At 40.3% G+C, this 16,262-nt stretch overlaps 1 protein-coding gene across 1 annotated transcript in view; it reads left to right on the top strand.

Moving 5' to 3' along the window:
- The window catches only part of JMJD6 (jumonji domain containing 6, arginine demethylase and lysine hydroxylase), a 21,719-nt gene extending 7,801 nt beyond the window's left edge, over window positions 1-13,918 (top strand). Inside the window, exons 4-6 of the mRNA XM_073683968.1 lie at window positions 2,101-2,236; window positions 10,168-10,306; window positions 11,397-13,918. Of these exons, the coding sequence (XP_073540069.1) occupies window positions 2,101-2,236; window positions 10,168-10,306; window positions 11,397-11,528 (407 nt within the window). The 3' untranslated portion in view covers window positions 11,529-13,918. The remainder of the gene's footprint in view (window positions 1-2,100; window positions 2,237-10,167; window positions 10,307-11,396) is intronic.
- Window positions 13,919-16,262: the final 2,344 nt, after the last annotated feature.

Raw genomic sequence — 16,262 nt, 5'->3', positions numbered from 1 at the left:
AGAGATATATATATATATATATATATATATATATATATATATATATATATATATAGATATAGATATAGATATATATATATATATATATATATATATATATATATATATATATATCTCTATCTATGTATGTATATGTGTGTGTGTGTGTGTGTGTGTGTGTGTGTAATATCACACACAACAACAATAATATAATATTTGAATACATGTTGATTGTTTATTTTTTGTGTTCAAGAATAAATGTGGAATGCTACGTGGGGTGGAAGGTTTTTTTCTATATTGACAGCATCATTTAAGTGGCATGATCCAGAGTGGACATACAGCCCAGTGCCTGTTGGACCCCTTTGACGCAGTCTGGGTGTCCTTTAGGCCCCTACTTCCACCATAATTGTACTCCTATGAGGAGAATATTTCTACACCATCTTTATACTCCTTTTTAGAAGATTGTTATTGGAGTATTGCAGTATTAAAAAAAAGAAAAAAGTTTTTGTGTTTTTTAAAATATGTTTCATTCACCCCCTGGTTCCTAATGCAAAAATTAATTAAAGGGGTAGTGCACTATTCAGACAACCTCTTCTCAATCCTTATGTTTCCCCCTTGTAGAATAATAATACCTATACTCTCCTCCGGTGCTGTTCCAGCGGTGTTGGCACTGGGTCTCCAGGGGATCACGTGACAGCTGGATCTGATATGTTACTGTGTATGGCTGAAGTAGTGGCCATTAGGCCTCAGGCTGCCATGGCGACCCATTGGCACCCCACAATCGCATTGTAGGGGTGACAATGGGCTGTCAGAGAGCAATCTATCTCTGTCAAAATCTTTACATGCCAGGGTTGCACTGACCGCGCATGTTTAGAGTTTCCATGTGAGCCCAGCTGTGTATGTAACAGCTGGCTCCCTCTCTGGAAGCCACGGCATAACTGCTGTGCCCTCCCGATGCCGTACATGAGCGGAATGGTGCTGTAAATGACACTTCACTATGATGTACATGTACATCAGGGCATACAAATGGGTTAATTAACAATAAGATAAACTCCACTAAGGAAAACCAAATGCCAGAATTGCCATTTTTTTGGTCACTGCAGCCTCTCGATACTCCAAAATTCTACTAATAAAACCAGATTGCCATGCAAAAAAAAAACAAGTCATCACACAGGTCCAATGATGTAAAAAGTCTCAGAAAATGGTGACACAAACAAAAAATTTTCTCCACTTTTTTTTTTAAGACATGCATTATTTTTTTCACCACTAAAATATACAATAAAAAACTATAAATTTGGTATCACCATGATTGGACTGACCTGAAGAATCACTCTATCACTTGCCATTTTTACTGGAAAATGAACGCTGTAAATGCGTAATATGGCAGATTTGTTGGGGGAGGGGGAGTTTTTATTTTTTGGGTTTTTTTTCTCTCCAAAATTTTATCCCACTTGAATTTTTTTTTTTCTGTTTTTCAGTGCTTAAATGGTAAAGTGAGTAATGTCAATCAAAACTACAGCTTGTCACTCACAAAACAAGCCATCATACGGCTATGTCAACAGAAAAAAAAAGTTATGGTTCTTGGAAGAAATTTGAGTAAAAAATAAACTCTAAAACATAAAATGGCCCCTGGGGATAAAAATTAAAATGTATTTTCGTATCATGTGTTTTTTGTTTTGTTTTTTTAAAGAATAGAACTTGTGGAAAACAGGGAGTGCATTTCCGTGTTTTTTTTGTTTTTCCCCCTGATATCATCGAATAAAATAAATGAATAAAAAAATTAAGCCTTATGTATCACATAAAAAACAAACACATATGAATAACTGAATGAGATATATAGCTTTTAAAACACAATACAAAAAAAGTGAAAATGTACCCAGTCATGAATGAGGGAAAATGGCCCAATCTTAAAATAACTAAGAAAATGAGGGAAGCATTTTTTCTGATCCAAAGAGAACCATAATGCACAATATACATTCTAGCCAGCTTCTCTGTAGTATTGAAGTAATTTATGTTGTGCCATGTTGGCACCTGACGTGTCCTTCATGATGCACTTGTCAGTTATTTCATAGTATGAAGCGGATCTGACGTTTTACAATATATCCCGTTTTATTTCACCAGGTGGCTGGTGGCACGTTGTACTGAACTTAGACACCGCTATCGCCATTACCCAGAACTTTGCCAGTTGTACAAACTTCCCGGTTGTTTGGCACAAGACTGTGCGAGGGAGGCCCAAACTGTCCAGAAAGTGGTATAGGTAAGAAGAGAAATGCTAGTATAAGTGAATTACAGTTATATGAAAAAGTTTGGGCACCCCTACTAATCTTAAGCTTAATGTTTTATAAAAATTGGTGTTTTTGCAACAGCTATTTCAGTTTGATATATGTAATAACTGTTGGACACAGTAATGTTTCTGCCTTGAAATGAGGTTTATTGTACTAACAGAAAATGTGCAATCTGCATTCAAACAAAATTTGACAGGTGCATAAGTATGGGCACCCTTATCATTTTCTTGTTTTAAATACTCCTACCTACTTTTTACTGACTTACGAAAGCACTTTTTTTGGTTTTGTAACCTCATTGAGCTTTGAACTTCATAGCCAGGTGTATGCAATCATGAGAAAAGCTACTTAAAGTGGCCACTTGCAAGTTGTTCTCCTGTTTGAATCTCCTCTGAAGAGTGGCATCATGGGCTCCTCAAAACAACTGTCAAATGATCTGAAAACAAAGATTATTCAACATAGTTGTTCAGGGGAAGGATACAAAAAGCTGTCTCAGAGATTTAACCTGTCAGTTTCCACTGTGAGGAACATAGTAAGGAAATGGAAGAACACAGGGACAGTTCTTGCTAAGGCCAGAAGTGGCAGGCCAAGAAAAACATCAGAAAGGCAGAGAAGAAGAATGGTGAGATCAGTCAAGGACAATCCTCAGACCACCTCCAGAGAGCTGCAGCATCAACTTGCTGCAGATGGTGTCACTGTGCATCGGTCAACTATACAACGCACTTTGCACAAGGAGAAGCTGTATGGGAGAGTGATGCGAAAGAAGCCGTTTCTGCAAGCACGCCACAAACAGAGTCGGCTGAGGTATGCAAAAGCACATTTGGAGAAGCCAATTTCTTTTTGGAAGAAGGTCCTGTGGACTGATGAAACTAAGATTGAGTTGTTTGGTCATACAAAAAGGCGTTATGCATGGCGGCAAAAAAACACAGCATTCCAAGAAAAACACTTGCTACCCACAGTAAAATTTGGTGGAGATTCCATGATGCTTTGGGGCTGTGTGGCCAATGCCGGCACCGGGAATCTTGTTAAAGTTGAGGGACGCATTGATTCCACTCAGTATCAGCAGATTCTTGACAATAATGTTCAAGAATCAGTGATAAAGTTGAAGTTACGCAGGGGATGGATCTTTCAGCAAGACAATGATCCAAAACACCGCTCCAAATCTACTCAGGCATTCATGCAGAGGAACAATTACAATGTTCTGGAATGGCCATCCCAGTCCCCAGACCTGAATATCATTGAACATCTGTGGGATCATTTGAAGAGGCTGTCCATGCTCGGCGACCATCAAACTTAACTGAACTGGAATTGTTTTGTAAAGGGAATGGTCAAAAATACCTTCATCCAGGATCCAGGAAATCATTAAAAGCTACAGGAAGCGACTAGAGGCTGTTAATTTTGCAAAAGGAGGATCTACTAAATATTAATGTCACTTTTCTGGTGAGGTGCCCATACTTATGCACCTGTCAAATTTTGTTTGAATGCAGATTGCACATTTTCTGTTAGTACAATAAACCTCATTTCAAGGCAGAAACATTACTGTGTCCAACAGTTATTACATATATCGAACTGAAATAGCTGTTGCAAAAACACCAATTTTTATAAAACATTAAACTTAAGATTAATAGGGGTGCCCAAACTTTTTCATATAACTGTATAACGGAAGGGACTTGCTATGTTCTCTAGTTTACTTGATCATGGTTTTAGAAACTTTTAAATATCTAGAAAAAGTATTTGTGTATCCAAACCTACAATACATCTCAGCTCTAATATAGGCATACCCTATATTATACCACTCAGTTCCGAGTCATTCATCTCACCAGTCCATCCACTGATCTGTTACAGGAGCGCAATTTAACAGTCATCCTTCCACTAATCATGTGCAATTACCTGGTTAACGATCAAAGGTCATCAAGCAAAGTATGAAGCCAGCTCAGGAGCTGAGCCCACTTCATACACAGCAGATGCTGGCTGTACTACATAGCCAGCATCTGGAAATAGCTCCAATTAGTTGGTAGCTAAACTGCAGCAATCTGAGACGATGGCATTTAAATGACTGTACTAAATACTGTGGTGTTGCAGTTTATAGTATAAGCAATTGCATGAGCACAGGTTCTGTTTCCCTAAAGAGACTGAAAAATAAAGTATAAAAAATGCAAAATCAAAAGCTAGAAAAAGCTTGTGTATGGGGAAAAAATCAATATCTCTATCACACATGCGCGTGCATCTCACTAAATTAGAATATGATGAAAAAGTTAATTTATTTCAGTTCTTCAATACAAAAAGTGAAACTCATATAGAGTCATTACAGAGTGATCTATTTCAAGTGTTTATTTCTGTTAATGTTGATGATTATGGCTTACAGCCAATGAAAACACAAAAGTCATGATCTCAGTAAATTAAAATAATTAACAAAAAACACCTACAAAGGCTTCCTATGCATTTAAAAAGGTCCCTTAGTCTGTTTCAGTAGGCTCCCACCCTTTAAATGTAGGTGTTTTTAACCCAGAAGAAGACATGTTGTCTGTCCTTTTAGTTGTAGGCTTGTAGCCCAAAAGTGGCATGGAAGGCAGAGTGGTTACCCATCAGGGGGAGGTTACCTTGCTGTGGTTGATGGGTACACATGAATTGCCCAATTTATGCACTAAAAACCTTTGTTTTTTTTGTAAGTACTTGCTGCTGAGCAAAACCGTTTAGATCTTATATATTCATTATTTTCATTGTTAAGATGTATCTTGGCCATATGGAGTGCTGCTGCATTCTTTTGATATATTTTATAGTTACAGCTTCTCTGGTTTGTGATATATATATATATATATATATATATATATATATATATATATATATATATATATATATATATATATATATATATATATATATATATATAAATAAATCTCAATCTCTGTACATTAAACACAGAAAAGAAAAATGTAATAATAAAAAAAAAGCACTCAAAATGTATACATGCATACCCCAAAATGGTATCAATGGAAATCTCACTTCAGGGTATAAAAAAACAAATCCTCACAAATCTCTATCAACGGAAAAATTAAAAATGTTCAGGGTCTCAAAATATGGCGACACAACAACTAATTTTTTTCCCATCATTAAAATAAATAAAAATAAAAACACTGAAGTTTGGCATCAACATAACATGATTCTCCAGGTCAGTTCAATTATCAGGTCACTTTTACTTCACAATGAAGATCGTAGGAAGACAATGCAAAACACAATGGTGGTAGTGCGGTGTTATTTTTCCACGATTTCACCACACTTCGTTTTTGTTTTTTTTGTTTGTTTGTTTTTTTCCCGACATTTTCCAATACTAGATACACCTCATCCAACAAAAATCAAGCCCTCATACAACTATGTTGACCGAAAAAAAAATGTATGTTGTTGGAGCATACTGCTGAAAATACAAAAATGAAAAAATTCCTGGTCTTTAAAGGGTTTTTCAGGGTCTTGAGAAACTTGTTCAAGAGAAAGGAATAGCCCAAAACTCCTCCTCACACAACATGTGAGAGCTGAAGCCAGTGATTGGTTACTGCGGTCACTGAAGTGATGGATTTGCTTGGGGGGATCCAACTGGTATAAGATTCCCTACCCATGGCTTAGTTTCTTAAAATTCCTGAAAGCCCCTTTTAACATGACAGAGATTTAAAAATGCAGACCCTCCTGTGCTACTTGACTGACAACTCGACTAGGGCTTTAATCATTAGGTCAAGTCTAGAAGATCGGCTTCTAGATCTTTGATGTTTTATGCTGCTCCTTTTCATTACTACTGGGTGTAAAGGAAAGCGCTTTAATTATACTGGTTGGATATTGTGCTGGGTGTCATTAATCCCTTACCAACCTTGTACGTACTGCGTACTTAAGGTGATCTTGCGCGCACTGGAGCTGTGCAATCGCCGCCGAGTGTCAGCTGATTCTGACAGTTGACACGCTGCACGAAGTCCTAGCAGCGGTGCCCGCACCGCTCCCAGCACTTTAACCCCCTAAATGCAGCATTTATTGAACAGACAGAAGCCCTTCTGCTCTTGGATGCACTGCACATGATCTAACTTACTAGTGCCTGGTGACTTATGATCCAGCAGTGTTCGTCTTTGTCTTTTTAGGCGTGCAGAAAAATGCCGTCGGCCACAGTTTTGTGCACTTCTGAAAAGAAGAACACCGCTGAACAGAGGCCAGACGGAGTCCAGAGTAACTCTGCTGCCTCATAGTGAATGGATCCCTCGGGGATGTCATCTGAATCACGTCATTCGGAGATTTAGATGTAAACCCCGATGTAAGTGCTCAGTGTAGGTTAAATGTGATCCAAAATGTTATATAAAATGTTCCTAACAAAAGTTTCAACTCAATCCACAAAAAAAGCAAGTCCCCCACTGAGGTCCGTCATGTGTTAATGGAAATATAGGGGGCTTCCATGTTACTGGTAGTACAAAGGCTCTGGAAACGCGCTATGGCTCCTTGCCCCCCACCGCCTCACCCAGAAAAGAAATCCAGCAAATTCTACTCTCCCAAATCCAAATACCGTCCCTCTCTTCTGAGCCCCAGTTTGTCTAAACCACATTTAGCTTCCACATGTTTTGCATTTCTGTAGCAATCAGAGCCCGCCTAATTTACAGGTGCATGAACTGGTCACTACCACGTACGGGTCACTACCACGGCAGTTTGCAATTGTCACTCCGCAACATCCACTGCTACTTGATTCTGGAAAACACCCATGGAGTCAAAATCGTCATTACATCTGTAGATACATTTCCAAAGGGGTATAATTACCAAAATGGGGTAACTTGAGGGGGAATTCTGCTCTCCTAGCAGTTAGGGGCTCTGTATATGGAGTCTGCAAACTATTCTAGGATAATCTGTGCTCCAGGAGGCAAATATCTCTCTGGCCCTCCCGAGTCTCAGCGTGTGGCTAAGTAGTACTCTACTGCCACATATGGGGTATTGCCATGTTCAGCAGAAATTGTGGGACAAATTTTGATGCCACTTTTCCGTGTGGAAATGTAAATTCTGGGGCTAAAACAAAATTTTGGTGGTAACAATGTAACTATTTTTTCTTTACTGCCCGATGATATAAAATTCTGTTACCCACCTGTGGTGTCAATATGAACACTGCACCCCTAGATTAATTCATTGGGGGGTGTAGTTTGTAAAATGAGGTCACATATGGAGATTTCTGTTGTTCTGGCACCTCAGGGGCTCTGCCAATGTGACATGGCCCCCTCAAATCATTCCAGCTAAATCTGAACTCCAATTTGGTGCTTCTTCTCTTCTAAGCTTTGCACTGTGCCTCAAAAGTAGTTTTCGACCACATATGGTGTATCGGTGTACTCAGGAGAAATTTCACAACACATTTTGAGGTCCATTTTCTCCTACTATCCTTGTGAAAAACTAATTGTTTGTGGGAAAAATATATATTTTTCATTTTCACAGATCAAAGTTGTAAAATTCTGTGAAGCACCTGGGGTGGGGTTCAAGGTGCTCACCACATGTCTAGATAAATTCCTTGAGGGGTCTAGTTTCCATAACGGGGTCACTTGTGGTGGGTTTCCACTGTTTAGGCACGTCGGGCTCTCCAAATACAACATGGCTTCCTAATGATTCCTGTAAATTTTGATTTCAGAAAGCCAAATAGCGCTCCTTCCCTTCCGAGCCCTGCCGTGCTCCTAAACAATAGTTTTCCCCCACATATGGGGTATTGACATATTCAGGAGAAGTTGCACAACAAATTGTGTGGTGCAATCTTTCTTGTTACTCTTGTGAAAATGCAAAATTTGGGGCTAAAAGAACATTTTTGTGGGAAAAATGTGATTTATTTATTTTTACATCTCAATGTTGTAAACTTCTGTGAAGCACCTGGGGGTTCAAGGTGCTCACCACACATATAGGTAAGTTCCCTGAGGGGTCTAGTTTCCAAAATGGTGTCACTTGTGGAGGGCTTCCACTGTCTGTAAACGTGACATGGTGTCCGCTAATTATTCCAGCAAATTTACATTCAAAAAGTCAAATGGCGCTCCTTCTCTTCCAAGCTCTCACGTGCGCCCAAACAGTGGTTTTCCCCAACATATGGGGTATCTGCATTCTCCTGGGGAAATAGCACAACAAATTTTGAAAGAAAAAAAAAATTGGGTCTAAAATAAAATTTGGGTGAAAAAAGTTAAATGTTCATTGTTTTCTTCCACATTCCAAAAATTCCTGTGAAGCACCAGAAGGCTTAATAAACTTCTTGAATGTGGTTTTTAGCACCCTGAGGGGTGCAGTTTTTAGAATGGTGTCACTTTGGGGTATTTTCTGTCATATAGACCCCTCAAAGTCACTTCAAATATGATGTGGTCCCAAAAAAAAAAAAAAAAAGATTTTGTAAAAATTTTTTTTTTTTTTAAATGAGAAATCGCTGGACAACTTTTAACCCTTCTAAAATTCCTAACCAAAAAAACGGTTTCAAAAATTGTGCTGATGTAAAGTAGACATGTGGGAAATGTTATTTATTAACTATTTTATGTGACATATCTCTCTGATTTAAGGGCATAAAAATTTAAAACTGAAAATTGCAGTTTTCAACATTTTTGGCAAATTTCAGTTTTTTTCCCAAATAAACGCAAGTCATATCGAAGAAATTTTACCACTATCATGAAGTACAATATGTCACGAAAAAACAGTCTCCGAATCAGTGGGATCCGTTTATGCTTTCGAGTTATTGCCTCATGAAGTGATGGTGGTCAGAATTGTGAAATTTGGCCTGGTCATAAAGGTGCAAACAGGCTTGAGGGGTAAAGGGGTTATAGTGGACCCATCACCAGGTCAAAAATGCCATATTTTGCTTTTATTTTATACCTGCTGATTTTCTAAATTCTGCAATGCAGTTCCAGAAATATGGGCCTCTCTTATTAAGTGCAATTTTTTATGGTATTTACAAGGGGTTGGTTCTCACAGGATTATCTGGGGACGTGTTTTTAGGCTGCTCTGCAATATTTCCATGACCCACACCACCTTTAAAATATAGAATTAATCCGTATGGTAAATGCTGTGAAATTAAAAAGTAAAATACTCAAATTGTGGATCATTTTTGGTTGCTGCAACGTGGCAAAAAATGCAATCAAACGTCATAAGTACCACAAATTGGTGTCAATGAAAATGCCAGTTTGACATGCAAAAAAACAAGCTCAATTGACTAGAAAAAAAAAAAAAGGGTGCAAGTCTTGGAAAACAGTGACACAAATCAATTTTTGTTTGTTTACTTAGAAACGTCCAAATTTCTTGTCCATACTAAATAAAAAAATAAGAACACTACAAGTTTGGTATCACTGTAGTTATACTGACCTGGAAAACCATGACAGGTCATTTTTAGCATTTAATGGATACCAGGAAAAGACAAACTCCAAAATAGCAATGACGGAATTCAGTTTTATTTCACCTTAATTTGAATTTTTACCGCGTGATCATTACGGTCAAGTGAGTTCTGATTGGAAAAACTTATTTTAGAACCAGATTTTACTTTCAAGTGATTTTTCCAATGAGTATCTTTTAGAGCTTATAGATCATTCTAAAATGAAGAGATAATCGTTAGCTACCGTTTAATCTCCCGCTGCTGGGATGACATCATGAGCATCAGTCACCTGACTACTGCAGCCAATCCCAGTCATGTGTCCATGTATAGCATTTGACAGCTGTGATCAGGTGACTGTTGTTTTTGATGTCATTACCTTTAGTCCCAGAGGAGACTACTGGAGTGGCTACAGACTCAAACGGAAAGTATTGATTATTTTCTTTATTTTATATGAATTCCTACACTCTGTTAAATATTTTGTCAAAGATCCTGGAAATTCCCTTTAAATATTTGTACCTTGATGAGGGTTATTTTCCTATTAATAAGCAACTTCTTATTTTCCTTTTCTAGGATCTTAAAGCAGGAGCGTCCTGAGCTGGCTGCATTGGCAGACACTGTGGATTTACAGGAATCGACCGGGATCGCATCTGACTCTTCAAGTGACTCGTCCAGCTCCTCATCCTCCAGCTCTTCAGAATCTGGATCAGAGGTGAGGTTCTAAAGTATCACATGAGGATTCTCCTCCCTCCATGCCCATACGTAGTTGGCGTAGATCTAATTTACTTGGCAGCACATGGTAATGAGCATTAGCAGACTTGATGTCTCTACAAGTCTGTGTGCAGCAGTGGGCTGATTTGTTGTGACAGATCTCCTGTAAAGCTAAATCCTGCATCTAAAAACTGCAACAAGTGGAAGTAATGTGATTAGTAGCTTCCACACAAAGCTTGTGGCTCCAATATGGATTTCATACATGTATGTTTGTGTTTTAAGGAATGTTTTTTTCCAAAATGTCCCCTTTTAAAGAAATCGTAGCTAGAAATAGAAGTCCCTGGCTTGTCCTTATCACCTGCTACTTGTTGCCTGCCAGTGTAGGACACCAAGGTAGCTTAGACTGATGTACTGTAGAGTCAGGAAACATCTTAGCGATTTCTGAGTTAAAGGGGCTCTATCAGCACAGAATGACTGAGCAAACCAAGTACAGGCGCTTATGCAATATGGCGTGGCTGAACATTTAAGTTCACCTTCCTGCCTGCTTGTTTTTCCTCGGTCTCCACCCCCTCTTCTTTGATTGACAGCTCTGGCTTCATAGGGCCAGAGAAGGGTGGAGATAGATGGAAACCCTATCAGGTGGGAAGGTGTATATAAATGTTTGACCAATCCATGATGCACCGAACGCCTGTACTTGGTTTGATCAGCCATTCTGGCTGACCGAGTCCCTTTAAAGGGGTTGTGTAACAGTAGACATTGGTAACGTTTCCTATGGCCATTTTTGGGGTGATCACATAGACGGCCTTCCATTTTAGTTAACTCTGTGGCTGCCGGGAAAAAAGCCTAGCAGAGTAGACAGATGTCAAATTTTGTGGGCCCCAGATATCAGACATTGGTGTCATACAAAATATGTAGCCGAGATCAAGGTATTTTTTATAAGCTCTAGTGTACAGGCAAATGTTCTTTCCCTTTAACATTTTACAAAGGATAACATTTTTGCTCAGGTCGATTTTTTGATCCTAGTGGAATTGCCTTGTCTTCATGTAAAAGGGTATAGCTGTGTCTCATATTCCGCTTTGTTCTGCACACAGGACAACTCCAGCTCTGGAGCGGAGACTATGTCACACCGAAAGAAGAAGAGGAGAACGTGCAGTGGGATGGGGAATGGAGACAGCACCACACAGGATGACTGTGTGAGCAAAGAACGGAGCTCCTCCAGGTGACAGCTGGGTCACAGTCTTCAGCCAGAGACAGACATGGCTCCTGTACACGGTTTCTTTGTTCAGATTGCTATAATCTGCTGCTAGGACGTTACCTAACTAGCCCAGTGCCACCATTTTGTAAAGGACATTGCACACATAGACATTATTGGTATGAATCCTAACTCCTGTGAAATTATTACTGAGCCTCAAATTGCCTTTGATGGACGAAGAATGGGTAGCGATGCTTCTTGTGAATATACCTTCATTGAGCATGCTCAGAATCGTACTTGGGTTTTCAGTTGGAATTTAAGGAAATGAAGTGTACGCGGATTTCACAATATCCATCCTTTGGGTCACTTAAATAGTTTAGTGGTTTTAATTCCAGCTCCTGCAGCAAATGAGGTCTGTGCAGGTTGACGCTACCACTTGCCCTGTTTCATTGGCCTTGTGGCACATTTGGTTATTGCTTTCTTAGAGGTTTTCTAACTCCATTAAGTGAAATACAAAGTTCGATTACCCTTAACATCCTGATCGCACATCGATTACAACAAATGCTCCTAGAAATGGGATGTATACAGAAATGACTTATTAGGCTGTCTGTTATACTCCTGAATTAATAATTACTAAAGGAACCGTATGCAGTTTTGGTATAGCTATTCATTTGGCTGTCCCTGGTCTACCGGATTGTAAGATCTTGCCCTATGCAAGCCCCATACCCAAATTTCAATTATTTTTGCTCATTGGTTTTTAATTTCTAATGTAATACCAATTATTGAACTCCTTCAGCTACATTATTTTTGGGGTCAATGTGAATATCTTTACTACTTTTTCTAGATGTTAATACGAATATGTACATCACATATGAATCAGGTCTGCGGGAAACTACATGCTGGTACAGATGGGTCATGGGAGTATTTTTGATGGAAATCATTGAATAGTTATTTAAAGGTAATCTGTCACCTGGGTTTTGCTACCTCATTTGAGAACACCATGATGTAGGGGCAAAGACCCTGATTCCATTGATGTATCACTTAGTTTGAGTGCAGCCGTTGTGATACAATCATTTTTTTTTCTTCTGCAGATCTAGCAGTTCTCTGAATGATGAGCCCTGTATAACCCCGCCCACACCACTGATTGGCTGCTTTCTGTGTACACTGTCTATTGACAGAAAGCAGCGAATGAGTGGTAGGGGTGGGGTTACACAGAGCAGTTGACCAGGAGCCTCCTCGACACCTAGTCCTGTAGTGATGATCTCCTCCTGATAAAACACTGATTTTATTGAAACCGCACGCAGTCTTCACTGCAGTCAGGCTCACCGCTCCTCCATCATGCTGCTCTCAGATTACATTGTGAAAACCTGCTGACAGATCCAGTTTAAGTGGAGCAAATCCTGTTCATGGACCTCTACTGATTTGGCCTATGACTTGCTTGATCTTGGAACTCTGCAGTTGCATTACACTTGCAATAGAGGACAGTGTTGCACCCCTTCCACTTGACTTCTTGGGGTATAAACTTCTGTAGTGTACCGAAGATGCTCTCTACATGTTTGTAGCCAATGTAGATTTCCATTGTTTTATACGCTATAAGAATTATTTTTTTCTTTTTTTATGTGAAAAATAAGATTTTAGACACCATCTTATTTCCTGTTTGCTAATATTATGTATGTCTAGTTACTTAGTGACATGCTTATCTGTCAACCAAATTCACAGAAATATACAGTCCTGCATTAGGCAGTCAATACTGTACAGAAGTATACATGGGTTTAGACCAATGTAATTTGATGAATATTGTTCCCTAGACCAGAACAGCGCCACTCTTGTCTATGGGCTGTGTCCTGTATTGCAACTTGGCAGTACTAAACAGGAAGATCTATGTGACCTCTATACGAATGCATTTTTCTACTCTGTCCCTTTAAATAACTCTGACCTGTAAAAGGGTTACTACAGACCTGATTCAGCACTTGATATAGATTGAGTTTATTAATTTATAATTAACCCCATTTACTTAATGGACTGTCATCACAGGACTATACAAACCTTCTTTATCCCATGGCCGACAGAGTAAATTTAGTTTTCTGGCTGCAGCTTTGAAGTGATGTAATTATCAATTCCCCTAGAAATCCAGAACATTAAACATACCCACAACCCTACTACCCTCCAGGAGTGAGGAATGAAAAAAAAATATTTTTCTGTGATCTCATAGTCCTGGAGATTTCCCTGAGCAGCCAAGTGATCCCAATCTAAACGAATCTCAGCCGCGGGTGTCCTTCTTAATTATATCAACATACAAGAAATGTCTATTCTTAAATTACAGACTGTGATCGCTGTTAATTTAAATCCCTTTCCTCTTTAATTTGTATTTCATTTTATAATAATGTTTTCTAACAAAAATTAAAAATGAGTTTAAAGCTTTGTAATTTGTGCTTCATTTTCCTTTCCAGGAGGACAGGCTGCAGGTTTCTAAGATGATACATGGGCTGATTAAAGATTGAGGATAAACCCTTAGAGACCTACTGTATCTTGCCCAAAAAAAGAACTCTAGGCGACCTAGGTTACTAGTGCTTGCTCTTGTTCACAGCCACTCTTAAAAGGGTTTTCCAGTACTAGGATATCGATGACCTATTCTTGGATAACTTATTAATTTCAGATTGTTGGGGTCATATATCTCGCACCCCCACCATTCCGCTCTGTTATCAGCTCGGGCAACGGCCGGTTGTAAACAGTTTGCAGAGTGGAACCATCACCACAGTCAGACCCTGTAGTGGCTGCTCCTATGTGATAGGAGCCGATCTGAAGCACCTGGGAGCGATTACTAAACCATGTGATAGAGTACAGGAGTTTCACTTTGTACACTTTTGGTCAGAGCTGATCGGTAGCTCGTCAAGTGTTGGACTCCTCCCGATCTGTTATTAGTAACCTATCCTAAGTATAGGTCATCAGTATGCTGGAGCTGAAAAAAAAAACCCTTTTAAAGGATTATTCCCAATGTGTAAAGAAACCACTTGACCAACGGATAGGTGATAATTTGCAGTTTGGTACAGGGCTGTGGAGTCAGTAAACCAAACTACCAACTCCTCACTTTCCCTGACTTCCGACTCCACAGCACTGCCTCACTACTGAGCGTGTACATAAAGTGCAGCACAGATTCATCTCACTGCCTCACTACTGAGCGTGTACATAAAGTGCAGCACAGATTCATCTCACTACTGAGCGTGTACATAAAGTGCAGCACAGATTCATCTCAACTAAAAGCCCAGATCAGGAATAGAGCAGACACTGATAGGACATTTCATAACTTTCTCAAATGAAAAGATTTACAGCACATCCTGCATTGTACTACTGTACCCAATCTAATATATATAATTGTCTTATCCCTTCTGTCTGTCCAGGAAATCCCGCGTCGCTGATTGGTCCGGCCGCGGCTAATCAGCAACGCGGGATTTCAGAAAAAAGATGGCGGCCGTTAGCGGCTCATCTGCCGCACGGAGGTCAGCGGCGATGCAGCCGGGTGATGACCGGCAAGTGTGAAGGGAGGACCGGGGAGCGGCGCCGCCGGTCGGGATGCTTCTGCTGCGAGCAGCCGGTCATCTCCCAGCTGCTCGCAGCGGAAGTACCCGCACAAGCAGCGCCGCTCCCGGGCCCTCACTAATACGACGCTGATTGGTCGCGGCCATCGGCAGCGACCAATCAGCGATATTGGCGCCAAATTTAAAAACCGCTGTGCTGATTGGCGCCAAATTTAAACGGGCTCTCCATCCCTCACTAACACGGTTCGCTGATTGGTCGTGGCCACAACCAATCAGCAATATTGGCGCCAAATTTAAAAACCGCTGTGCTGATTGGCGCCAAATTTAAAAACAGCTCTGCTGATTGCACCCGGTGTACTGCATACATATTCTAGAATACCCAATGCGTTGGAATCGGGCCACCATCTAGTTTATTATATATTTTAGGAGTTGGTCCATTTTATACGGACTCCACCAAAATGGTCACCCACTCCACAACCCTAGTTTGGTAGGGGGTACAACTGCTGGGCCCCTACTGATCCCAAGAGTTAACTTCTGAAATGCCCCAGAATGGTGGCCACATATGCGTGCCACAACTCCATCCATTGTCTATGGGGTGGCTGGAGATATCTGAGCATTGTACTTGGCTATATCCAGAAGTCGCGCAGAGAATGAATAGAACAGTGGCTCGCAAGTGTAGTCACCGGTCTATGCCAATAGGGCATTTCAGAGCCCCATTCTCGCGATCAGTGGCAGTCTCGGCCATTGGACCCCAACCGATTCTAAAGTTATCACCCATCCTTTTGGATAGTAAAAAATTATATATAGTTGAAATGAACTCAATGCTCCTCTGCATATATGTCAGACTCCGCTTATCGGGTGGGACCTGCTTGCTCTGCTGGCCAGCAAAAACATGAGAAGAAAAAGTTGTGTAAGGAAAAAGCAGAGATGTTTTGATGCACAATCAGGAACTTCTTAAAGAAGTTGTGCACTACTTTAGATTACCCCCCCCCCCCCCAATGTATCCCCCCGTGGCCCCTAAGTATTTTTGTAAATTTCCCCTTCACCCGCGTCACACCCAGCATCCACTGCGTGCTTTCCCAATGAATGGGGAGAGGCAGAGCGCATGGTGGATGTCGGGTGTGACGCAGGGGGGAAACCCGCCCACAACCCAGCAGCCACTGTGGAACCAGGAAGAAAAAGACCACCGGGATCACGTGATGCCTGTGAGCGGCCAGTAACTGCCACGG

The sequence above is a fragment of the Phyllobates terribilis genome, unplaced genomic scaffold (assembly GCF_046119375.1).
Source record: "Phyllobates terribilis strain yellow unplaced genomic scaffold, ASM4611937v1 Scaffold_5__5_contigs__length_657084704, whole genome shotgun sequence".
In the NCBI taxonomy this organism is placed as follows: Eukaryota; Metazoa; Chordata; class Amphibia; order Anura; family Dendrobatidae; genus Phyllobates; species Phyllobates terribilis.
This window is presented reverse-complemented; position numbering and strand designations above follow the sequence as displayed.